General features: G+C 49.5%; 1 protein-coding gene across 5 annotated transcripts in view; it reads right to left on the bottom strand.

Annotated features, from left to right (window-relative positions):
* ARHGAP39 (Rho GTPase activating protein 39) overlaps positions 1 to 26,921 on the bottom strand; it is a 160,419-nt gene extending 133,498 nt beyond the window's left edge. For 4 of the 5 annotated variants that reach the window (XR_014175290.1, XR_014175291.1, XM_081951953.1 and 1 more), the window contains exon 1: positions 26,783 to 26,909. Coding sequence is in view for 3 of the 5 variants with exons in the window: in XM_081951953.1 (XP_081808079.1) it covers positions 26,783 to 26,793 (11 nt within the window). In the remaining 2 variants the exon portion in view is untranslated. Of the gene's footprint in view, positions 1 to 26,782 lie in introns of all 5 variants that reach the window. The other variant, XM_081951952.1, reaches the window with a different exon arrangement.
* Positions 26,922 to 27,305: the final 384 nt, after the last annotated feature.

Genomic DNA, 27,305 nt, shown 5'->3' on the forward strand with positions numbered 1-27,305 from the left:
GGAGGGGTCACAGCAGGGTTAACACAGCCTGATTGGTCCATTTGACTGAGAGAAAACTTCTTAACCTTCGCCTTCTCCCGTTGGTTCCCAGTTTCCGCGATGTCACGGCCAGCATCTGCAAGCAAACACAAAACAAGGACAAGCCCCCCCGGGGCCTCCCGATTCTACACCTCCCGGACCCTGTCTAACTAACTAGGGCGGGAAATGTGACCCCTCCCTCCACTACTCCAGAAAAAAACGTTCAGGTAAGACCAACGTTCTTTTTCCAGTAGAGTGGAGGGAGGGGTCACAGCAGGGACATACCCACGCTACGTCCCCGGGCGGGCAGACTGGGTCCCAGGTGAGGAATCGGCCACCACCCTCTGAAGGACCCTCCGGCCAAAAGATGCCTCAGCCGAGGCATAAGTATCCAAACGATAGTGCCTAATAAAAGGAGTGGGGGAGGCCCAAGCGGCCGCCCTACAAATATCCTCGAAGGGTGCCCTGGTGGCCCAGGCCGCCGAAGTAGCGGCACTGCGGGTGGAGTGCGCAGTGATCCCCGATGGGGGAGTCTTCCCAGAAGCTCCGTAAGCCTCAAGTATGGCCAACCTAATCCATCGTCCGATGGTGGAAGAAGAAACCTTGCATCCTAACGAGCCTGGGCGAAAGGAAACAAATAATGCCTCCGTCCTCCTAATGCCCTCAGTTCGCTTTAGGTAAATGCGAACAGCCCGGCGAACATCCAGCTTATGCCACACTAACTCCCGCTCCCTTGAGGGATTGGGACAAAAATTCGGGAGTACGACCTCCTGGGCCCTGTGAAACTGCGAATTCACCTTCGGAATGAACGAAGGATCCAAACGAAGGACCACCCTGTCCTGGTGTATAACACACAAGTCACTGCGTGAAGAAAGGGCCCCCAACTCTGAAATGCGCCTGGCCGATGTAATGGCCACTAAAAACACCACCTTAAGGGTAAGCAGACGCATGTGTACCGTCCTAAGTGGCTCAAACGGGGAGCTCGTCAGAGCCTGGAGAACCAGGGTCAGATCCCAGGTCGGAAACCTATGGACCGGAGGTGGACGGATGTTAGCCGCCCCCTTCAGGAAACGCTTAATCAGAGGAGAACGGGAAAGGGTGAGGGAACCCTCCCCCCCCAGAATGGTGGCTAAGGCCGCCACCTGACGCCGGAGCGTATTATGCGACAAGCCGTCCTCCAACCCCTTTTGGAGGAACTCCAACACGTTTGGAACGGTAGCTCTAGAAGGATCCAACCCCAAAGGGATACACCACTTCGCAAACGCTTTCCATGTGGCATTGTAAATCCTAACCGTGGACGGCCTCCTAGACGCCTCTAAGGTGGCTATAACTCCCGACGACAGCCTCTGCCCCCTCAGGACCCTCCGTTCAAGAGCCATGCGGTCAGATGGAGCCACTGAGGCCCTGGGTGATGCAAAGCCCCCTGACTCAGAACGACCTCCCCCGGGGGAATCCTCCAGGGGTCTGCTACCGACAGCTGGACCAGGTCCGCGAACCAGGGTCTCCTCGGCCAGTAAGGGGCTAACAGGATAACGAGAGCCCTCTCTGTGACTATCTTCCCTATCGTACGGGGAACGAGGGGAAGGGGAGGAAAGGCATAAAGAAGGCCCGGGGGCCACCGGCTCCTGAGAGCATCCGCTCCTTCCGCCGACGGGGACTGGAACCGGGTAAAGAACCGGGGCAGCTGAGCGTTGTCGGGAGAGGCGAACAGATCCACCAGAGGCGTGCCGAACCTGCTGCATATCTTCTGAAACAACTCCGGGCCCAGTTGCCACTCGCCATCGTCTAGGGTTGTGCGACTCAGCCAATCCGCCTGAAGATTGGACACTCCTGAGATGTGCTCCGCCACTATGGAGGCTAAGTGTCTCTCCGCCCACAGGCCCAACAACTGCGCCTCTCGCCAGAGAGAACGCGAGCGGGTGCCCCCCTGGCGATTGACATGGGCCTTCGTCGCCACATTGTCCGTAAGCAGGAGGACATGGTGCCCCCGCAGGTGATGACGAAAAGTCCGTAGAGCAAGCCTCGCGGCTTTCAGCTCCAGCCAATTGATGTTGTGGCGGAGATCCGAGGCAGACCAACGTCCCTGGGTCATGTCGGAGTCTATCACGGCCCCCCAGCCGAAGAGGCTGGCATCCGTCGTCACGGTGACTCTCTCGGGCTCCCAAAAGCAAGCCCCCTGTTGCAGCGCCGGGGACATCCACCACTGAAGAGATAGTCTCACCTCCGCTGGTAGAGGAACTGGCCGCAAGGAGTTGCTCATCATCCTTCTCTGGACCGGGATCAAGGCCCACTGGAGAGGCCGCAGATGGAGCCGGGCCCAGGGCACTATCCCTATGCAAGAGACCATCTTCCCCAGAAGTTGAGACAAGGTCAGGATGGAAACAGACCTTCTTTTTTGTACGGAGGAGACCAGCTGGCGCAGGCTGGACAAGCGTTCTGGAGACAGGCGGACCCTCCCTGACTCGGAATCTATCACTGTCCCTAAGTGTAGGATCTGCCGGGATGGGGATAGGTGGCTCTTGGGGAAGTTCACGGAAAACCCCAACGCCTGAAGCCAACGGATCGTCAGCCGAAGATCCGACTTGGCTCTGGATAGGGACCCCGCCTGAACGAGAACGTCGTCCAAGTAGCACTGAAGTCTCACCGGAATGGAACGCAGGTAAGCCGCCAGTGCTGCCAGGACCTTGGTGAATGTCCGCGGAGCTGAGGCCAAACCGAACGGGAGAGCCCGGTATTGGTAATGCCTGCCCCGGTGAGAAAACCTGAGATAACGCCGGTGGGACTGAAGGATGGGAACGTGGAGATAGGCCTCCGTCAAGTCTACTGAGGCCATGTAATCCCCCCTCCGAATTGCCTGCAGAATCGATTTCAGGGACGCCATCTTGAACCGCCTGTATACTAAGTAGCGGTTCAGGCGTTTCAGGTTGAGAATCGCCCTCCAACCCCCCGAGGATTTTGGAACTACGAACAGGTGGGAGTAGTAGCCCAGACCCCTCTCCTGCTCCGGAACAACCTCCACCGCCCTGATCTCTAGCAGATGGGCGACCGCGAGGTCCATGAGGAGACGTCGCTTCGGATCCCGGGCCGGGGGAAAAACCTTGAAAAAACTTGGGGGATTGGAGAGGAATTCTAACCTTAGGCCGTGGCGAACGGTCGCCCTGACCCAACCGTCTGACGTGATCCGATCCCACTCGTCCGCATACAGTGCCAGGCGGCCTCCGATGGGATGACTCGGGTTTGAGTCATTTCCCTCTGCGGAAGGGGCGGCCGCCCCCCCCCACGAAAGGGCCGCTTGGACTGCGGCTGAAATCTAGAACGGTCCTGAAACCCCTGTCTGTGGAATGACCTGTCCTGCCTGTACGGTTGGTATCGCTGGTCCTGATCCCTGTCATAAGACTTGAACTGGGGCCTGCGATAGGGGTGACTACGTGACTCTGCCTTCTTGGTGGATGTAGGCATGACTTTCTTTTTATCTTTATTCTCCACCAAAATCGGATCCAAGGAAGCTCCAAACAAGTTTGGACCCTCAAAGGGAGCCGCTATTAGATCCCACTTGGCTTTATAGTCTATCTGCCAGTTCCTGAGCCATAGGAGCCTACGAGAGGCCACCGAGGTGGCCAAAGCACTAGAACCAAATCTAACAGCGTCTAGGGTCGCATCAGCCGAATACTGACACGCTGCCATTATTTTAGCTAAATCCTGGTGTACGCGCTCATCCTGGATCGGAATTCGATCCTGAAGCTGGCGGAGCCACATGACCGTGGTGCGGTTGAAGTACGAAGCAGCAGCCGCTGCCCGCACCGCCCAAGCTGAGGCCTTAAAATTTTTACGTAAGGTGAGCTCCGCCCTCTTGTCTTCTGGCTTGAGTTTGTCAGCTGCGTCCCCTGAAACCACTGGGGAAGAGGAGACTAAAGCTGCTATGGGCTGATCTACAACTGGGAGCTGAATAGCCTGCACAAAAGACTTTTCCATGTTATAGGCGCGACGGTCGTTGCTGCCAGGTGGGGAAAAATTAGAAGGACGGGCCCATTGGCTAGTAGCTACCTCTAAGAAAAGAGGAGGGGCAGGAATCTCCTCTTTATTAGTGGCCGTCGCTGAGAACATGACCATGTCTGGATCCGTGGGCGGTGGGACCGTGGGGTCCCCCGTGCCCACCTTGGTGGTTCTCCTAGCCTTCTTGAGTAATGGCTTGAACATGGCCTGGAGGAAAAGGTTAGAAGAGCGAGGCGGCTCAGGGGCCGCATCTTCCTCCTCAGAGAACCCCCAATCATCCCTCCGTGCTTCCCCCCTAGAGGAAACCTCACTCATGAGGGAAGGAGAGGAAGCCCTAGATCTGGACCTACTAAAGGGAGTAACTCGACTGTGATGGGAAGGCCTGTCCCTTTGAGCAATGCCCCTAGAGATGGCTGCAGAAATAATCCTTTTGAGATTCTCAGGGAGGTGTTCTAGATCCTCCTCATCACCTTCAGTATCATAATCTGGAGCCACGTAGGCCCTGCTGGATTTCCTGCCCCTAATGGGACCTGCAGAGGTGCCTTCCAATGGGTCCCCCCTATCAGCCTCTCTAGTCCCCAGGGAAACAGAAGGAGAGCGAGGGCCCCCCCGCTGCTGACTCCTATCCGATCTATCTGAGGAAGCAGAGGAAGAAGAGGAAGGGCTGAACCCCCTGGCCACAGGTGGGGAAGGGCAGGAAGCCACGGGGCGTGGAGATCTGGATCTAGGCCCAGGATCCCGGGCCTGTCTTTTCTCCGCTCTTTCGATGACCTTCTCTATGGCCCTGGATCGCCTGAGCTCATCCCTTTGCAGAGCTCTGGAAGGTCTTTCCTCTGCTGAAGGCCTAGAAGCCCGAGGCCTAACAGGGGGAGTGGGCTCAGCCCTATCATCGCCTGCCTGAGATGGTAATGCTTGCTGAGCCTCTATTCTATCCGCCATCGCCCCACTCACGTGCACCAAATAAATTTGAGACAGGAACAGCCCTTCAGCTGGTGGGAATCGCCTGCTCCGGGCCTCCGGTAGACAACAAACAGCACGGCCACGTTGTATTCAGCCTCTCCGTGCTGCAATGCCCAGACACGTGATGCAAAATGGCTGCCGGCTTCTTTGGGCGGTCCCTGGCCAAAGCGCGCCTAAAAATGGCCGCCGACCTCGCCCTTCGCTTCCTCTGGCTGCGGGCGGCCGTTTGCACGCTCGCCGCCCCCAGCGGCACCAAAGCAAGACACTGGAGCTCCTACTCACCGGGAGACCTCCAAATTCCAGAAAAAACGGCCCCGCGCCGTCGCCGCGGGCTGTAACCGGCCCCGGACTGTGCAAAATTCAAAATGAAGCCGATTTGTCGCTTTCGCGCTGAAAAGCCCCGGCGCGCTGCGACTTTCACTAAAAGGCATGTGTGTACAGCCGTAGGGTCGCCCGGCACGCCCGAGACACCAGGCATCAGACCGGAGCGACCTTCTAGCGGGGGGAGGAAGCCAGCGCCCCCCCCCCTGCAGAATTTCCAGCCTTCTAAGGGCAGCCAACAACAGCCCTGCAAGGCAGACCCACTACAAAAAATACATTTTCTAAAGATAACCAAATCGAAATTTCTAAATTTAATCAAGATCAATTAACATACACTGACTAACTAGAAACCCTACTAGGAACCAAACCTGAGTCTTGGACCTTGACTGAGAGGAAACTGGGAACCAACGGGAGAAGGCGAAGGTTAAGAAGTTTTCTCTCAGTCAAATGGACCAATCAGGCTGTGTTAACCCTGCTGTGACCCCTCCCTCCACTCTACTGGAAAATCACCAAGTTCAAAGAGCACCAAGAACCCCCCAGTTGTCTTCCTCTTCCTTCTCCTCCTCCTCTCTGCAAACGCTCCTTCCTTCTAACACTGATGATGTTACCTAGTTGGGTAATAAAACGTCTGCAAAAAAGCAACCAAGCTCAGAGAGCATCAAGGCCCTCCTTCTCCTCCTCCTCTTCTTCACAAACCCCACTCCGTAGTAGCACTGATGTTACCTAGTTTGAGTAACTTCTGCCAGAAAACCACCAAGTTCAGAGAGCTTCAAGGACACCACGAACAAAAAGATAATTAAAATATTAAAACTATATTTTTAAAAATCCAACACCTTAAGAGACAAGAGAATATATCGAGTGAATATTTGTTTCTGCTTGGAAACCACTTCTGGACTTTGTGCTCGAGGCGTGTGTGTGTGTGTGTGTGTGTGTGTGAAGAACTCTTGACTTTGGGTGTTGCGGATTAATTGAGCTTGCCTGGTTAAGTTAGTAGAGTCGAAAATTGAGATTGCAATTCTATTTTGTACTTTGCCGTGCTAATAAAAACTGGAAATTAATGTTGTTTTTCCCCCCCTTTCCCCTGTGACTGGAATCTTCTCCTCTTATTTCCCTTCTCCTATTATCTTTATTTTCATTTGCATTTTATATCACGATACTCTTTAATAAAAATTCTTGGGGAAAATAATGGATTTCCAGAAAGGTTAAACAACCATGCAAAGTTAGCCAATCCGCTTTCAATCCACCAAGCAGTCAATTATTACTCCAATGTCGTTCTTGGCTCACTCATTGTACAGGTTGGTTTTGGGATAAGGTAAAAGTAAAGGTTTCCCTCGCACAGATGTGCTAGTCGTCCCCGACTCTAGGGGGCGGTGCTCATCTCTGTTTCAAAGCCGAAGAGCCAGCGCTGTCTGAAGACGTCTCCGTGGTCACGTGGCCGGCATGATTCAACGCCGAAGGCGCAAGGAACGCTGTTCCCTTCCCACCAAAGGTGGTTCCTATTTTCCTACTCGCATTTTTTACATGCTTTCGAACTGCTAGGTTGGCAGAAGCTGGGATAACGGGAGCTCACTCCATTATGCAGCGCTAGGGATTCGAACCGCCAAACTGCCGACCTTTCTGATCGACAAGCTCAGCGTCTTGGCCACTGAGCCACTGCGTCCCTTTTGGTTTTGGGATATTCTGTACTAATTTTTCCTTCGCCTCTCACCCTTGCAAAAGAATGAATTTATAAAGGTTCGCAGGCCAGAGCAAAAAGCAACCACATGGCGACACAACTCACCTGACCAGGTGGTGGGCATAGAATACAAGTAATCCTCAACTGACAACAGTTTGTTTAGTGCAGGGGTGTCCAAACTTGGGAACTTTAAGACTTGTGGACTTCAACTCCCAGAATTCCCCAGCCAGCCATGCTGGCTGGGGAATTCTGGGAGTTGAAGTCCACAAGTCTTAAAGTTCCCAAGTTTGGACACCCCTGGTTTAGTGCCTATTATGACCCTGAAAAAGGTGACTTATGACTGCTTTTCACACCTATAACCGTTTGCGGCAACCCCGTGATCAAAATTCGGCTGCTTGGCAACAAACTGACTCATATTTACGACGGCGAAAGTGTCCCGTGAACTCCTCTTCCGGGATACCGTTGCAAAAAGAAAAGAGATAAAAATGAAATTTGTATGCAGGGGCTTTCGGATGCTAAAATAAAAATTGAACAGGTTTCTCGTTCGGCCGAGCATTGGTCGTGCGGCTGGAGAGGACCAGATAAGCCGAGCTGCTCACAAATGGCTTCAGCTTGTTTTAATCTGGACATTTGGTCCCTTCCTTTGGGGGGGGGGGGAGGAAGAAACCGCAAGACAACTGGTAAATGATAAATGCAATGAAGCGAGGCTGTGAGGGGGGGAAGAGAAATTCATCCAACCGAGGATGGATCATGAAATAAAATTACTCCTCGGTCAACTACAAATGTCTGCAACTTAACAGCAGTAACAGAGTTGGAAGAGACCTTGGAGGTCATCTAGTCCAACCCCCTGCTCGAAGGAGGCTTGCTGCAAACCTCTCCATCCTTGCAACTTTGAGGGCAAATCCAAAGCTTGATTTTATACCCAGACAATTTTCCGGATCAAAGCAACCCAATTGGTTCCCCTGCAAATTAAAATCATCCTTCTCGGGCGTACTAGCCAAAAAAAGGGAAGATCTGAAAAACATGCACCTCTGATACCAGCCCTGCCCGGAAATATTTCTTTTCCGGCATTTCAAGAGGGCGACGGGAAGGAAGGTTATTTTTCCCCCCCTCAAAATTGGAGCCATTTTGCTCAGCCGATGCTCTGCTGGCCAACGGGGCCGGCTTCCTTGCAAGAAATAACACAACTGTCTTCATTGAACTGTGCAGAGTACGGGAGTGGCATCTCCCAGCCATCCCTTCTTCAGAAATAACCAAGGCCTCCCTGAAGCTTCCTGGGACCAAAAACGGGGTACGGGGGGGGGGGCACACTGCCCCCCGTGCTCCCCCTCCCAAGCATGTGCACGCATCTCCTGCAAACGCCAAGCACCCCACAGTCCTCCTCCTCCTCTCCACAAACCCCACTTCCTTCTAGCACTGATTATATTGCCTAGTTGGGTCATGAAACGTCTGCAAGGAAACCAGCAAGCGTGGAGAGCACCAAGGACTCCACAGTTCTCCTCCTCCTCCTCTTCCCTGCAAGCCACACTCCCTTCTAGCACTGATGATGTTACCTAGTTGAATCATGAAACGTCTTCGACAGGCAAGATCAGAGAGCCCCAAGGACGCCACCAACTCGCTACAACAAGGCACCACGAGCATTTCCCAAACAGAAGCAAAGGGCTGCGAACAAGCGCATGACCAAGCGGGCCCTGTGACTACTCTCTGGGTCACAGGTTCACCAAGATTCTTGAGAACGCAATTTTGATGACCCACAGCTGGATTTCCCTGCCAGCTTCACCACGAGCTGGCTGTCCGCAGATGCTCCCGTGAAGCGGCCTGCAAGCGCATTGCAAGCATGTGCCTCGTGCACAAGGTTGGAAGGAAGCCATTCGTTTCAAAGATGTTGCCAAAGGCTGCTCTCTCCCCCCCTCCACCGCCCGCCCCCCCCATTCAAACACCCGAATAAGCAGGAAAAGCTGAGCAAGGCCCTTCTAGGACCAGAGATGCAAGTCATTTTTCTTTAAATAATGTCTCTGGAGAAATGCCCAAATTCCATAATAATAATAACCTTGCGCTTCTTCAAGAACATGGCAGAGGCCATTAGATGCCACACAGAGCCCGGGAAATGTTGCATGCCCACATTAGGAATCACAGAATAACAGAGTTGGAAGGGACCTTGAAGGTCTTCTAGTCCAACCCCCTGCTCAATCAGGAGACCCTATGCCATTTCAATCAGAATAGAGCTGGAAGGGACCTTGGAGGTCTTCTAGTCCAGCCCCCTGCTCAATCAGGAGACCCTGTGCCATTTCAATCAGAATAGAGCTGGAAGGAACCCTGGAGGTCTTCTAGTCCAGCCCCCTGCTCAAGCAGGAGACTCCATGCCATTTCAATCAGAATAGAGCTGGAAGGGACCTTGGAGGTCTTCTAGTCCAGCCCCCTGCTCAAGCAGGAGACCCTGTGCCATTTCAATCAGAATAGAGCTGGAAGGGACCTTGGAGGTCTTCTAGTCCAACCCCCTGCTCAAGCAGGAGACCCTATGCCATTTCAATCAGAATAGAGCTGGAAGGGACCTTGGAGGTCTTCTAGTCCAGCCCCCAGCTCAATCAGGAGACCCTATGCCATTTCAATCAGAATAGAGCTGGAAGGGACCTTGGAGGTCTTCTAGTCCAGCCCCCTGCTCAAGCAGGAGACCCTGTGCCATTTCAATCAGAATAGAGCTGGAAGGGACCTTGGAGGTCTTCTAGTCCAACCTCTTGCTCAATCAGGAGACCCTATGCCATTTCAATCAGAATAGAGCTGGAAGGGACCTTGGAGGTCTTCTAGTCCAGCCCCCTGCTCAATCAGGAGACCCTATGCCATTTCAATCAGAATAGAGCTGGAAGGGACCTTGGAGGTCTTCTAGTCCAACCCCCTGCTCAAGCAGGAGACCCTGTGCCATTTCAATCAGAATAGAGCTGGAAGGGACCTTGGAGGTCTTCTAGTCCAACCTCTTGCTCAAGCAGGAGACTGACAATTGGCTCTCCAATCTCTTCCTGAAAACCTCCAGTGATGGGAGCACCCACAATTTCTGGAGGGAAACAGATCAATTGATTAATGATCTTAATGTCAGGAAATCTCTCCTTAGTTCTAGGTTGCTTCTCTACTTGGTTAGTGTCCACCCATTGTTTCTTATCCTGCCTTCTGGTGCCTTGGACAATACATTGACTCTCTCTTCTTTGGGGCAGCCCCTCCAATATTGGAAAACTGCTATCCTGTCACCCCAAGTCCTTCTTTTCACTAGATTAGGCAGTTCCAAGGGAGTACATCCAAGGGAAGGCACGACGAGCGATGTTTTTAAGAGAAAAGGCCTGCTTAACAAAAAGGTTGGAGAACCGAAGGGTCCTTACCTAAGACATGGTCGTAAGAGACTCCAGCAGCTCTCCCAGGTATGGTCTTCTCCTCAGTCATGACCTGGGACCAAAATGTGAAGCAGAGAAGAGCAACCAGGATGATGAGGGACTGGAGGCTAAATCATAAGAAGGACGGTTGCAGGAACTGGGTATGTTTAGCTTAAGAGAAAGAAGGACTAGGGGAGACATGATAGCAGTGTTCCAGTATCTCAGGGGTTGCCCCAAAGAAGAGGGAGTCAAACTATTCTCCAAGGCACCTGAGGGCAGAACAAGAAGCAATGGGTGGAAACTAATCAAGGAGAGAAGCAACCTAGAACTAAGGAGAAATTTCCTGACAGTGAGAACAATGAATCAGTGGAACAGAAGTTGCCTCCAGAGGTTTTAAATGCTCCATCACAGGAGGTTTAGAAGAAGAGACTGGACAATCATTTGTCTGAAACGGTAGTTTCCTCCCTGAGCAGGGGGTTGGACTAGAAGACCTCCAAGGTCTCTTCCAACAATGTTATTCCATTCCATTCTTTTCCATCTAGGATGAATTCCAACAGGAAGATATGATGGTCACCCAAGTTGAAGCAAACGTCCTGGCAATGGAGACACAGGGCTTAAGAACGAGGCGCCCGCTTCTGGCCCAGGTGTGTGGGAATCAAGGAGGCTGAGCTACATCCGAGGGTTCCAGAATAAAATACAGGTAGTCCTTGGCTTACGATGATTCATTTAGCGACCATTCAAAACTGCACAAGGAAAAGACCCTGACTTACGACTGCTTTTCACCCTTACGATTGCAGAATCCCCACGATCCAACTCCGGGTGCTTAGCAACCGGTTCAACTTATGACGGCTGCAGGGTCCCGGGGTCACGTGATTTCCCCCTATTGCGACCTTCTGATAAGCCAAGTCAAGGGGGAAGCCAATTCACTTAACAGCCACGTGGCTCACTTAACAACTGGAGGGATTTGTTGAACAACTGCGGCAAGCAAGGTGGTGCAATGGCGCCAAGCTGACTCCGCCGTGGTCTTGCTCAGCAATGGAAATTTCGGGCTCAAATTGCGGTCGTAAGACGAGGACCGCCGGGACATGATCTAGCATCCTGCCACCCTGCAGAGAAGTGCTTGAGCAACACAGCCGTTACTCATATCAGGAGAAAAAGAAAGTGCATTTTAATTAGCAGCTCCTCTCTCTCTCTCTCTCTCGTGTCTTAGATGTTACCTAAGCAACCATCACCAAGTAAGGGAGGCCAAATTAATCCAGGTGGCGTCTGGAACCCATCTCCATCCTGTCAGGGTTCCAAATAGCATCCAAAATTAAATCAGAGTCCAAGGCAAAGTATTGCTCAAAGTTCCAATTGATGAAGAGAGCCATGTTGGCACATCTGGGAAACCCCGAATCTGAAAGCTTCCCGGTTTTCCCCACCCAGTTGAAAGTTCAAGGTCTTGCCCCCACACCCACAAGTCCATCCCATGGTCCAATCTCCCACTGCCATGCTGGCAGCTTCAACCCATCCAGTTCCGGTCAGGTGCAGAGACAAAGGATGACCTTGGCTTTCTAGAAAGAATTGTGTTATGGCTACATGTCATCTAACTCCGTACAATCCCCCCTCCCATTTTCCCACCATAGAAAATGCATAGCAGAAGAATAGAAAGTGTGGCAGGCCAAAGACCCCAAAGAAAAGAGGGCTGCAGGCCTGACAGCTGGGCCATATAATACGAACCACACACGTCTTTGGGCTAGGAAAAAGGAGACTTTGAACAGGTAATGCAGGTACGAGAAGGTGCTCAGGAACTGAGCCAGGTGAGCTTCCCCAGCCCACTTCCAAGCACAACTGCTTTGCATTCCACGACGGTGAGAATCCTCACATGCTAAAAATATGCCAGAGAGGTCTGCAGGGAGGCTTCCTGGCGGAGGGCGGCGTGACGGCTCATCAGAGAAGAAATAAAAGGCTCCGAGCTGCAGGATACCTGGTGCAGATCCCAGATCCCGCATCAACTTGTCCATCCGAATGATGGAACCGCAGACTTGAGGGGGTTTTAAATCAGTCCGCTGCGCAGCGCAAGAGCTCAGTTTTTAAGCAGAGTTTTTTATGCAGTTCAGAACCGCAAGCTGAGTTAGCCAACCTTACCCAGAGAGAGATTTTGCGAAGCAAGCCGTCCTTGAGATGCGGCCGCTCGTTTAGCGACTGTTCGAAGCCACAACAGCGCGTAAGAAAAGTGACTTAGGACCAGCGTGGCCTTACCAAGGCCTAGTAAAGTGGTATTAACACTTCACGTGATCTCGATTCCATCCCCCTGTTAATGCAGCCTAGGATGGCGTTGGCCTTTTTGGCTGCTGCTGCACATGGCTGGCTTCACATTGAAGTGACTGTCCACTACGACTCCAAGATCCCTCTCACATTTACTGCTACTGATCTAGGATACACTTATACCTGTAATGGTGAACCTACAGCATGCATGCCAGAGATGGTATGCAGAGCCCTCTCTATGGGCAGGCGCACTGTCGCTAGCTGATCTGGTTTCCGACGTGCGCATGCGTGCCTGCCAGCTGGTCTTCGTGCACGGCGGAGTACTGGAGACCCAAAGTTCAGCTGGCCAGTGCACATACATGCGCCGGCCACCTGCACTTTGGGTTTCCGGCACACCAACTGGTCTTCGTGCACACCTGACCGCCGGAAACCCGAATATCCGGTGGCCAGTGCACATGCGCGCATCAGCCAACTGTTCTTCAGGTTTCCAGCGCACTGGCACACACACCTGCGTTCTGGTTTGGGCACCAGAAAGGTTGGCCATTACTGACCTGCACTATATTTGTGGATTCGGGTTTTCTTGCCCAAGTGTAAAACCTTATTTTTATCTACATCGAATATCATTTTGTAACAGAGGTCTGTCAAGATCTTTTTGGATCTTGAGCTCGTCATCTGCAAAATTGAGGGGTTCCCCTTCAATGCCCTCCTCTAGATCGCTTATGAAGACATAAACGCCATAAACTTCAGAATGGAAATAAAACATTTCCATCATCGTAGATCAATGATCGAGTGATGCGGTGGCCCGGAGGGAGAACTCTCGCCTCGCAATCAGGAGGCTACGAGTTCAATCCTAGGTAGAGGCAGATCTCTCTCTCTCTTTCTCTGAGAACGTATCTGCTGAATATAACTCCACATTGGCGACAGGAAGGGCATCCAGCCAGTAAAAAGGCAGCTCCATTCAGCTGCCAAGACTCCACCCCACAAGGGATTATGGGGTCATTAAAAGATGATGATGATCATATATAGTGATCAGTGGTGAGTTGCTCTTACTGTCGCTAGCGGTATGCTGATCGCAGGGCTGTCCGTGCATGAGCCTGACATGTGCTGTGCATGCATGCATGCGCAATCCACCGCCCTTGCGTGCGCGCGCACAGTGTGCCTTTTGGCATAAATACAGCTATAGATCGCGGTCGGGGAGATGGGCCAAATGAGCCTCCGTATTGCTACGCTCTCACCTGCTCCAGGACGCTACCGGTATGGCCGTATCGGTCAGGACCGGCAGCCATCCACCACTGGTAATGATCCTCAGAAGGGGTTTCATTTCTCGCATTTCCTGGCCCTCCAAGGACGCCTCCAACTGCTTCTACCAAGGCCACTGCAAAGCCCATCACTTTTCTTCCTTAACGGCTTTAACGGAACGGGAGGAAGCTCAAAGCATGAAACCCCAAATGCTCCCATTTCCCGTGAAATCTCCAAATCACCAAAGCAGAACCAATCGCATAATAAACGTCTCCTCTGGAACCATTGTTGGTTCATCCTTGGACAGATCTTTTCAGCCAAACAAAATGTACCATGCTTTAAAAGAAAAAGAAAAAACACATTCTTAAAAAAGATTCACTCCCACAGCCTAAACACACTTCGGTGTCAGGCATTCGACAAATCTCGTAGCAACAGAAATAAAGACAATTTTCTGCTGGGAATATTTTTTTTTGGGGGGGGGGGAAATGTCGAGAAGACGAGGAGTCACTTCTAAAGGGTTGTGCGAGGAGGGGTAGGGAACCCTGGGAGTTGAAGTCCACAGGTTAGGGGATTAGGGGATTGGAGGCTAAATCATAAGAAGAACGGTTGCAGGAATTGGGTATGTCTAGTCTAATGAAAGGAAGGACTAGGGGAGATGTGATAGCACTGTTCCAATATTTGAGGGACTGCCACAAGGAAGAGGGAATCAAGCTATTCTCCAAAGCACCTGGAAGCATCATAGGTGGTACCTGCCTCACTAGTAGTAACTGTGAAAGGGATCTTGGGAGTCCTAGTGGACAACCATTTAAATAGGAGCCAGCCGTGTGCAGCAGCTGCCAAAAAAGCCAACACAGTTCTAGGCTGCAGAGGGACAGAGGGATAGAATCAAGATCACATGAAGGGTTAATACCACTTTATAAGGCCTTGGTAAGGCCACACTTGGAATCCTGCATCCAGTTTTGGTTGCCATGATGTGAAAAAAGATGTGGAGAGTCTAGAAAGAGTGCAGAGAAGAGCAACAAAGAGGATTAGGGGACTGGAGGCTAAAACATATGAAGAACGGTTGAAGGAACTGGGTATGTCTCGTTTAATAGAAAGAAGGACATAATAGAAGTGTTCCAATATTTGAGGGGCTGCCCCAAAGAAGAGGGGGTCAACCTATTCTCCAAAGCACTTGAAGGCAGCAACGGATGGAAACTAATCAAGGAGAGAAGCAACCTGGAATTAAGGAGAAACTTCCTGACAGGGAGGACAATCAACCAGTGGAACAGTTTGCCTCCAGAGGTTGTGGGTGCTCCATCACTTAATGTTTCCAAGAAGAGACTGGAAATCTAAAATGGTACTGGGTCTCCTGCTTGAGCTGTGGGTTGGACTAGAAGACCTCCACGATCCCTTCCAACTCTGTTATTCTATTCTATTCCTATTCCATTCTGTATTTTACTATTTTATTCTGATTCTAATTCTATTCTATACAGCATTCTATTCTATTCTGTACTTTATTATTCTATCCTACTACTAATTTTATTCTATTCCATTCTTAAACAGCCAATAAAAACATCCTAAAATTGGGCACGACTCATTCAACAGCAGCTCTTGCTTAGAAACCGAAATTCTACTCTCAGCTGCGGTTGTAAGTCGAGGACTAGGCTAGACCACAATAGCTAGATTCGGCCAGCGCCGGTCCTAACCTCCTGCGCCTTGCCCTCCCGGCCAATGTGAGTCAAACTGTGGTGTGTACCAAGCCATCGGAGAGGCTAAAAAAAATGAAACACGGACATTAAATTCCACAATATGAGGATATTAAGATGCTTAGAATGGCTAAAGCAGATCTACGGGGATGGGGAGAGAGCGAAAAATAACTGTGAGCAAGCGATGTGTTAACGGGGCTGTTTGCATTAAAGTCATAAAACAATGTTTATGGTAGCTATTGTCTAAATAAAGGCAGCAGATGCTGTACTTTATAGCAAAATTGAATGCCGTGATCTTCAGCGAACTTAATATCTAATTAACAGGGAAAGTAAAGGAAAAACTCCCCCTCCGGCTGAGCTCCCGAGGACTTCAGGGGCACGGATGGGTGGGTGGGGTGTTTCCTCCCTGGCAGTCACATGAGATGATTTTTTTCCTCCCAGGAAAAACTCAAGATAAGTCTCAGCCCTGCCTGTTGCCCTCTTGTGTGCCTTTCTGCTTCCACCTGGGCAGGCAAGGTATCTGGTGTTTGAACCTGTTTGGATCGTCTCTGGTACCATCCTGGCTACCGAGAGGCCTGCGACCCCGGGCCAATGGAAGGGAGGAGGTGACCCAGAGAGAGAGACAGACAGACAGGCAGACAAATGGGATGGAAGGATGGATGGGATAGATGAACAGAAAGATGACAAATAGATGAGAAAGACTGAGAGACACATGGATGGATGGATGGATGGATGGATGGATGGATGGATGGATGGATGGATGGATGGATGACATGAGATAGATGAATACATAGATGACAAATAGATGAGAAAGACTGAGAGACACGGATGGATGTATAGATGGATGGATGGATGACATGGGATAGATGAACAGATAGATGAAAAATAGATGAGAGAGAAAGACTGACCAGAGACACACATGGATGGATGAATGGATGGATGGATGGACAACATGGGATAGATGAACAGAGATGAAAAATAAATGAGAAAGACAGAGAGACAGAAATGGGTGGATGGATGGATGGATGGACGACATGGGATAGATGAACAGAGATGAAAAATAAATGAGAAAGACAGAGAGACAGACATGGATGGATGAATGGATGGATGGATGGATGGACGGACGACATGGGATAGATGAACAGAGATGAAAAATAAATGAGAAAGACAGAGAGACAGACATGGATGAATGGATGGATGGATGGACAACATGGGATAGATGAACAGAGATGAAAAATAAATGAGAAAGACAGAGAGACAGACATGGATGGATGGATGGATGGATGGACGACATGGGATAGATGAACAGAGATGAAAAATAGATGAGAGAGAAAGATTGAGAGAGAGAGAGACATGGATGGATGGATGGATGGATGGATGGACGACATGGGATAGATGAACAGAGATGAAAAATAAATGAGAAAGACAGAGAGACAGACATGGATGAATGGATGGATGGATGGACAACATGGGATAGATGAACAGAGATGAAAAATAAATGAGAAAGACAGAGAGACAGACATGGATGAATGGATGGATGGATGGATGGATGGACGACATGGGATAGATGAACAGAGATGAAAAATAAATGAGAAAGACAGAGAGACAGACATGGATGGATGGATGGATGGATGGATGGATGGACAACATGGGATAGATGAAAAGAGATGAAAAATAAATGAGAAAGACAGAGAGACAGACATGGATGGATGGATGAATGGATGGATGGATGGATGGATGGATGGATGGATGGATGGATGACATGGGATAGATGAACAGATAGATGAAAAATAGATGAGAGAGAAAGACTGACCAGAGACACACATGGATGAATGGATGGATGGATGGATGGATGGACAACATGGGATAGATGAACAGAGATGAAAAATAAATGAGAAAGACAGAGAGACAGACATGGATGGATGGATGAATGGATGGATGGATGGATGGATGGACGACATGGGATAGATGAACAGAGATGAAAAATAAATGAGAAAGACAGAGAGACAGACATGGATGGATGGATGGATGGATGGATGGATGGATGGATGGACGACATGGGATAGATGAACAGAGATGAAAAATAAATGAGAAAGACAGAGAGACAGACATGGATGGATGTATGGATGTATGGATGGACAACATGGGATAGATGAACAGAGATGAAAAATAGATGAGAGAGAAAGATTGAGAGAGAGAGAGACATGGATGGATGGATGGATGGATGGAGGACATGGGATAGATGAACAGAGATGAAAGAGAGAGACTGAGAAAGAGACACATGGATGGATGGATGGATGGATGGATGGATGGATGGATGGATGACATGGGATGAACAGATAGATGACAAATAGATGAGAAAGACTGAGAGAGACACACATGGATGGATGGATGGATGGATGGATGGATGACATGGGATAGATGAACAGATAGATGACAAATAGATGAGAGAGAGAGAGACTGAGAAAGATACACACAGATGGATGGATGACAAATAGATGAGAGAGATTGATACACAGATGGGGTATGATGAATGGATGGATGAATGGGTGACATGGATGGGCATATAAATAGATAGAGATAGAAAGATGTGATAGATTGGTAGACAGACATACAGATCGGTCAGATGGATGGATAGATGGATGACATGGATGGGTGGAATGGAAGAATAGATGAATGAATACAGGTGATGAGTGAACAAAGGCGAACAGAGAGAAATAAAGAAATAAAATATAGAAATAGAGAGATGGATGAGATGGACAGACATAAGATAGGATAGAAATGAGAGAGATGGATGAGATGGAGGGAACGGGAGATGGATGAACCGACAGACGATAAAGATGAGAAAGAGAAAGATTGGTAGACAGACACACAGCTGGGTCAGATGGATGGATGGATTGGAAGAAGAGATGAATGAATATAAGTAAATGGAGAGAAAGAGAGAAGATAGAAATATAGACCGATGAGATGTACAGATAGACAGGCAGAAGGATAGATAGAAATACATAGAGATAGATGGATGAGATGGATGGATGGATGGACAGACAGATACTCCTGTCCACCTCATTCCTCACTAGGCCTGAACTGGACCAAACCAAGAGAGATCACCCCAATTAAATCAATATCAACCCACAGTGGCGTTGGTGTTTTTCAGCTGAGAAAGCCAGCTACGTTTTATAGCCAGCTCTGGAGAAAGTGCCTTCGCTTATGTGTGTGTTGCACACAGAAGTAATTTATATTCAGGCAGAGTTAAATGGTCGATACACAACCACACGAGACAGATGGAGAAATGTCAGCCTTAAAGGCGGGGGGGGGGGGCGGAAATGGAGGCGGCGCTGCAGCGATTCATCTACCTGAAACAAAAACAGGAGACGGGATTAAAGTGGATTGTTTGCTTTTGTCTTCCTCCCGTGCGATACCTCAAAAGGAAAACTTGGCGTGACAGGTACCACCATCCTCTCCCTTTCCAGAGCCACACAGGTACACTGGCGCCTGCAAAATTAAAGTATCCCAAGAAGGGAGAAAAGGAGGATATAATATACAATACAATAAAAGGCAGAGTTGGAAGGGACCTTGGAGGTCTTCTAGTCCAACCCCCTGCCTAGGCAGGAAACCTTATACCGTTTCAGACAAATGCCTATCCTGTACCTGTGCATTCCGTTTTTCTTGCCTAAATGTAGAACCTTACTCTTTTCACCATTGAATTTCACTTTGTTAGATAGTGCCCAATGTTCAAGTTTGTCAAGATCCTTCTGTATCTTAAGCCTATCTTCTGGAGTGTTGGCTATTCCTGCCAGCTTGGTGTCATCTGCAAATGTGATGAGTTCCCCATTTATTCCCTCATCCAAATCATTGATGAAGATGTTGAAGAGTACTAAAACAGAGCCTTGGGGTACTCCACTGCATACTTCCCTCCATGTAGATGCAGTTCCATTGAGGACTACATGTTGAGTGCGGTTGGTCAGCCAGTTACGAATCCATCTGGTGGTGATGCTGTCTAACCCACGTTCTTCTACTTTATCTAGTAGTAGGTTATGGTCAACCTTATCAAATGCCTTACTGAAGTCCAAGTAAACTATATCGATTGCATTCCTCTGGTCCACTAATTTTTTATATTATATATTACAGGGGAATCAGCCTGTTGTCAATATTTCCAAAAATGTAAATTGGGTATAAAGCGGTTTTTGGTAAATGCTTTAAAAATAGCGAGGCAATCATTAAAAGTCATTGCAGATGGTCAGAAATGAAGTCGAGCTGCTCTGATTTCATTTTTTGATCAGGTGACTTTCTTAGTAGACTGCAGGTATGCGGTTGACATAATATATCTTGGCCAGTAAATGATCTAATACAGTGTTTCTCAACCATGGCCATTTGAAGACCCGTGGACTTCAACTCCCAGAATTCCCCAGCCAGCTGGCTGGGGAATTCTGGGAGTTGAAGTTCAAGGGTCTTCAAGTGGCCAAGGTTGAGAAACATTAATTTAATAAAATATCACACTATGTTCTGAATACAAGTATGGGCAATCCAGAAAGGATCAGGCAAACCCAAATGATTATTTGGGGAGCAACATACAGAAATTTCAATGTATTCTGATCAACTAGCTTTATTACAGATGCTAGAAACACTATATTTAATCATGCAAAAGAGGCAATGGATGAATCATTGGTAGGTAGCAGCCCTCAACTTCAAAGTTTATCCTCCTTTTCCCACCCTCTAATCTAGGCGAAGAGTGGGCCATTCCTTTTTTGCAGATGGATGGATGGGTAGATAAGATAGGTGGATGAGATGGGATGGATGGAGAGAGAGATGGACATATGAATATAGGTGAATGGATGGAGAGAGAGGATAGAAATAGGGATAAATAGATGAGGGGATGGGATAGATGAATGGATGGATGGAGAGAGATGGATGGATGGATATAGGTGAATGGATGGAGATAGATAGGGTAGAAATAGGGATAAACAGATGAGTTGGGATGGATGGATGGAGAGAGAGAGATGGATGAGATGGATGGATGGATGAATATAGATGAATAGATGGAGAGATAGGATAGAAATAGGGATAAACAGATGAGATGAGATGGGATGGATGGAGAGAGAGAGAGATGGACATATGAATATAGGTGAATGGATGGAGAGATAGGATAGAAATAGGGATAAACAGATGAGATGAGATGGAATAAATGGATGGATGGAGAGGGATGAATATAGGTGAATGGATGGAGAGAGAGGATAGAAATAGGGATAAACAAATGAGATGGGATGGGATAGATGGATGGATGGATGGAGAGAGATGGATGGATGGATGAATATAGGTGAATGGATGGAGATAGATAGGATAGAAATAGGGATAAACAGACAAATGAGATGAGATGGATATAGGTTAATGGATGGATAGGCTAGAAACAGAGATAGATAGATGGATGAGATGATGGAGAGACGGACGGAGGGTTGGAAGGACAGACAGAAATAGATAGATGGATAAGATGGTTGGGTTTATTATTTTTGCACATGTTCATGTTATTAACTATTTGGAGCGTCACTGTATTGTAGAAAAGCAGCGTATTAGTCACTAAGCACATCAATAAAAGCATGCTTTAAGGACAGTGGCTACTATGCAAATAAGTGTGCCTCAAATTATTTGAGCCAAAATGCTTTTTTTGATCCCATACAATGAAGAATGTTGAAGCATACGAGCGCATACACAAACAGCAAAACATATCCAAGGAAGCAAACTAAAAAGGAATATAGAAAGGGGTGTTATTTCTTTCTGTAAAAAAAGATTTTTCAGTATAAATATCCTTTAAAAGAATCTCTCCCTGTTTCTAACACTTTCCGTTTATTCATTTATCTTAGACTGCCCCATTATATTGCATCGAATTCCTAAGCACGTTACTGTGACATAGAACGAATATTAATATAAAGAGATATATAGCATTGGAGAGAGCCAATTTAGTCTAGTGGTTTAGATGTTGACCTACAAACCAGGAGACGGTGATTTCTAGTCCTGCCATAGGCACAAAAAAAAGATGGGGGACTTTGGTCCAATCACCAGGAGATAGAGAGTTGTAGTCCTGCTTTAGACATGAATGTTGGCTGGTTGACTTTGGGTCAAACACCAGGAGATGGTGAGTTCTAGTCCTGCCTTTGGCATGAGAGCCAGCTGGGTTACTTTGGGCCAATCACTAGGAGATGGTGAGTTCTAGTCCCATCTTAGAATTGAGAGCCGCTCATGGGTTACTTGGTCATTCTCTCTCAAGTTGGTTGTTGTGGGGAAAGCAGAAACAGGAAGGAGTATTAGGTACGTTCGCTACCTTGAGTTATTTATAAACAATAATAAAGGTGAGATAAAAAAATCAAACGAATGAATGGAAAGGCAGTGATCCGTATTTTTGTAAGGCCGTTACAGGAACGTCACATGAAAATCACTGGAAGTCAAGCTTTATCATGGGGTCTTCTCCACGCAACAAAGCCAACTGAGGAACTCAAAGCAACAACAAATTGATAGCATATTCCGCTCGGTGGGACTTCCACAGGACAGATGTGATTCCAGTGGTAAAATACTTCTCTTCCACCATCAAACACTCCACAAAGACCCACAAAAACAAGACTTCCATGTCCTGAAAGCCACATCTGTCCTTCTCTTGATCCATGGAGCACCACTTATAGAGAGCTGGACATCTTCTCCACAAGAATTGGACCTTGGCAAATCAAACAATGGTTCACCTAGACCTCCACCACCTCGGAAGAGAAGTTCTCCTTCCTTCAACGTTGCCTCTGCCACGTTTCTGCTCCTCAGAAAGCTTTATAGATGTTCCTCAAGCGTGATTCGTAGAAGGTCTGTCCACAATGAACTGGGAGTTTGGGGTCTCCGTCTCAGCTACTATTTCTTCTACAGCTAAGATTCCGGAGAGCTGGCTCAGCCTCAAAGTCTGGAATAAAAACAGATGGCGGAGGAGGAAGAGGAGGAGAACGACAAATGTCTTCTTTGATACTTATCAGAAAGCTCTAAGATGGATAGAATCCACATGCTGGCATTTTAAGGTCCATCACCAAGAAAGTCAAAAGCAGAGAAGATGAGTGGAGATGCTGGCCGATGGTGGCTTGAGGTTGCAACCATCCAAGTTCGGGGGTTTAGAAATGGTTAGAAATGGGGAGAAAACTGAAAGGACCATCATCATCTCCACCGCAGGATTAAGACTTCTTCCAGATGTTTCATTTCCAACCTATAAGTTCCTAAGCTTTCTCTTGCCAATTGGCGCCCGCCATACTTGCATGATGCCACACCAGGAGTCCTTAATTTACCAGCAGAATTGAGCCCAGAACTGATGTTGCTAAGTGAGACATTTGTGAAGTGAGTTTTGCCTCGTTTTACCAACTGTTCTCGCCAACTTTGTCAAGCAATTCACCACAGTCGTTAAATGGGTCACACGATGGCTAAGTGAATCTACCTCCCCCTCGCAAAGTCAGTGGGGGAGCCAGATCCCGCATGACCCCAGGACACTGCAACCGTCGTAAATAGGAGTCTGATGCCGAGCGTCTGAATTTTCATCACATAATCATAGGGATACTAGAACGGTCGTAATTATGAAAAATGGTCATAAATTACTTTTTTCAGGGGCGTTGTAACTTTAAACAGTCATTAAATGAACTGCGAGGACTACCTGTACACACACACACACACACACAAACACACACACGGTAGTCCTCAACCTATGATCACAATTGAGCCCAAAATGAGTTTTGTTGCCCCATTTTACGACCTTTCTCGCCACAATTAAGTGAATGACTGTAGTTAAATTAGTAACACGGTTGTTAAGTGAATCTGGCTTCCCCCTTGACTTTGCTTGTCAGAAGGTCAATAAAGGGGTCACGACCGTGGGACACTGCAACCGTCATAAAGGTGAGTCAGTTGCCAAGCATCCGAATGTAAATCAGGTGACTATGGGAACGCTGGTATAATAATGTGAAAAACTGCCATAAATCACGTTTTTCAGTGGCATTGTGACTTCAAACGGTCACTAAATGAACTGTCATAAGTCAAGGACCACCTGTATATACATAGTACTGATGTTCCTCAACTTATAACCACAACTGAGGCCAAAATTTCTTTGTTGCTAAGCGAGATGGTTGTTAAGTGAGTTTGGCCCCATTTTACAACCATTCTCGCCATAGTTAAGTGAATCACTGCAGTTGTTAAGTGAGTAACATGGTTGTTAAGTAAATCCAGCTTCTCCATGGACAAAAGGTGACAAAAGGGGGATTTCATGAAAAAAAAAAACAGCACACTACAACCGTCATAAATATGAATTAGTATTCCAAATTGGCTAAATTTTGACCATGGGGATGCTGCAACGGTCGTTAAGTGTGAAAAACGAGCATGTCATTTTTTTCAGTGCCGATTGTAAATCAGAACAGTCACTAAACGAACTGTTGTAACTCGAGGACTATCTGTATAAGATACATTGTTCATCATGATGAAATGGCAGAGAAGAGCCACCTTCAATCTCCATCAATTTTAAGGACAGCGTCCTTTTTAATTCAAATTCACCTTTAGAGACCACAAACTCATCAGTCAAGCCACCTTCGACCTTCTGCTTTGCGGGAAGCCCGAAAACGTGGGAGGAAAACTTTCAGTGGGCCACGGCCCCCTCCCCACTAAATCGGCAGCACAAAATCTCTCTCATCCCTTTTGCTCCAATCTCGCCCAGAGAGCATTTTTTTTTTGCTAAAGATCCATCCAAGTTAATAATCCTGGCTTGACAGTCTCAAAAAAAATTTTTTTTAAATGAATAGAGGTAGTCCTCTAATTATGACCACAATTGAGCCCAAAATTTCCATTCTTAAGCAAGACAGTCGCTAAGTTAACCTTGCCCCGTTTTACGACCTTTCTGGCCTGGGTTGTTAAGCGAATCCGGCTTCCCAATTGACTCCGTTTGTCAGAAGGCCGCCGAAAGGGGATCGCGCGACCCCAGGACGCTGCAAACCGTCGTGAATAAGAACCGGTTGCCAAGGGTGTGGATTTTAATCACGTGACCCTGGGGATGTTGGAACGGTCGTAACTGTGAAAAATGTTGAACCGCCATCCATGTGAGTCAGCTGTCAAGCATCCGAATGTAAATCCTGTGACGACGGGGGATATTGCCATGGTCGTAAGGGTGAAAAAATGGCCATAAGTCAACTTTTTTGGGTGCCGCTGTCACTTCGGTCACTGAGTGAACCGTCGTTAAGTTGAGGACTACCTTCTCCGGTTCAGAGACAGCAACGCATTTTTGAATAATTGATGCAGCAAAGAGAAAAAGTTGGACTGGGGACAGATTTTCTCTTCCCCACCCCACCCCAAAGCCCCCACCCACCCAAATGCCTAAAACCAGCCACTTCTTGCTAAATTTAAGTCCTCGCCCCCCCCTCCTCCCTTCCCGGGCAATTAGCATCCGACAGCACAGATGCCGAGAGAGGCAACATCTTGCTCCGCATTCAGACTCAAAGCAACAACCAACAGAATCACACCGAGCCAGACTCGCTCCACACACAACCACACAGGATGTGCACCACATCCGAGAGCCAAGAAGGGCTGCCAGTCCAGCTGGCATCGTCCGAAGCGCCGACAGGCCGGAGGTAATAACGGTGTCAATTGGCCGGAGAGCGAGTCGCCAAAGTCAGCCACCTGGAACCTTTCACACCCAAGCCAAGATCAGATCCCATCTGTTTGGGGGAGGGGGGGGTCTTAAGAGGGCCAAGCACAATTGTCAAGCACCCCCGCCGCACCCCCAAAAATCTAGAGAGAGAGATGGAGAGAGAGGAGGCGAGGGATTTGCAAAGCTGGAGCCTTGGAAGGAAAAAGGAGAGAACGTGCCAGTTGCCTACCCATCCTCACCCTTGGGTGCTCCTGAGCGTGTTAGCCTCGCACACACACACACGGCCTTGACACGCACACACCCCACCCGAATGCCAACCTTTGCCCTCTCACTGCACCACCAGGCCGCTGCAGCCCACCCAAGCCGCAGAAGGCAGGTGTCCACATTCGCCTCTCCTGGCGGAAAAGCAGTGCCACCTTCTCGGAGGTCGGTCGCGCACGGCTATGCCCGCTCTCGGCGGCGTCCTTCAGAACTCCTTCCGATGATACGGGGAGGGGGATCTGAGCAAGGAGCCCCCCTCCCCACCCTTCCCAAGCCCCTTCCTCTGCCCCCTCCATCTTCCCCGCCTTCCTCCACCCTGCAGCCTCCATGCTTTGCACATCTCTGCAAAAGCTTCCATCCGCCCTACACACCCCTCAGCCCCACGGGCTGGGGGCCCAAGGAAAAAGACCCCCCCCTCCAATAACCCAACAACCTGCACAGGGGGCTCCAGCCCCATGGCCCCCCCACCCCACCAGGCGACAGCTATCAAGGCTTGCAGAAAAATAAAGAATATAAAAACCCCCAGGCCCGCAGGAGCAACGCATGCCAGTTTTTGCAATTCGCCTCCCCCCCTTCCACAAAACCTATCTCTCGCGGGGAGGGGGAGGGAAGACACCCCTTAAATAGCACCCTCCACCCCCTTTGGAAGCCAGATTCTTCTTCTCCTCTCCTCCCCCGCCCCCCCCCCAAAAGACACTACAGCAAAGCAATCTGGCAGGGGGGGAGGGGGGGCAGACGGAGGAAGCGGCACCTGCTGCAAAGGGATGGGTGAAAGCAGGTGCTATGCCAAGGGGAGGGAGGGTCTCTCCAAAGAGCCCCCCCCAAGAGAAAGGGAGGGAGGGAGGGTTAAGGTCAGATGGAGGAGGAAGAGGAGGAGGCAAGGGCCACAAGAGGGGAGGGGGTTGCAGAATGACCCCCAGGGAGTAAGATGGAGGGGGGGGTTCCTATAAGGGAGTAATATATGGACTCCCCCACACACCCCAAGCAGGAAAAAATGGGGCATCGAGAAGGTCCGGTCCTAGAGGGTCCTGCCGCCCCCTCCCCTTTTGCAGGAAGGGAGGGGGGCAGAGGAGAAGGATTGGAGTGCAAGGGAGGGAGACTGTCCCCCGCAATCCTGGCTGGGGCTCTGGCCGGGGGGAGGGAGCCTCTTCCCAAAGGGGAGGAGGATTTGGACGCCCCCTCCCCAAATTGGAGAGGAGGGAGATGGATGGGGTCCCTGCAAGGAGGCAAGGCTGCGGATGATGGGAGCCGGGGGAACGCAGGGCAGAGGGGCATGGCTGCTGCGGGAGGGGACACCCTCCCCTCCCCGCGCATCCTTGAGGGGGTCAGGCGGGAAAGGGGGTCTGGCGGGGGGGGGAAAGGAGGGGGGGGGTCTTCTTCCTACCTCTCCGCCATCTTCGCCCCGGGCCAGTGGGGTGGTCACCGGGCGCGGCGAGGGGCGGCGGCCCCCGCCCGGCACCCCATGGCCCCGGCAGCGCTGCGGCTCCCGCTCCGCCGCCGCCGCCTCCCGGCCACCGACTGACCAGAGCGCCGCCGGCACACAGGCTCCGCCCCCGCCGCGTCCCGCCGTCACCACCGACAACCGGCCGCGGCCAATTGCGCTCGATGGGGGGCGGGGCCGAGCGGGACGGGGACCGCCCTCTCCACTCCGCCTCCGCTGCACGCCCTCCCCTCGCCCGAGGCCTCACGGGAAGTGTAGTCTCCGTGGCCTGGGGCCGACGGCCATGTTGGGCCTGGAGATTGCTAAAATAGAGGCGCTCTGCCCATGCCCAGAAGCCCCTCCGTTAGTCTGTCATTGTTTTAAGGCTTCCGGGCTGTGCTTGCAGGTTGTTCCAGTGGCCCTATTCAGTGTGATTTGCCTCTGTTCGTATTAAACTATGATTTGATCTATCATGGTTTGTTGATTT

This window comes from Natrix helvetica (genome assembly GCF_964273705.1).
Source record: "Natrix helvetica genome assembly, chromosome: 4".
Classification (NCBI taxonomy): domain Eukaryota; kingdom Metazoa; phylum Chordata; class Lepidosauria; order Squamata; family Natricidae; genus Natrix; species Natrix helvetica.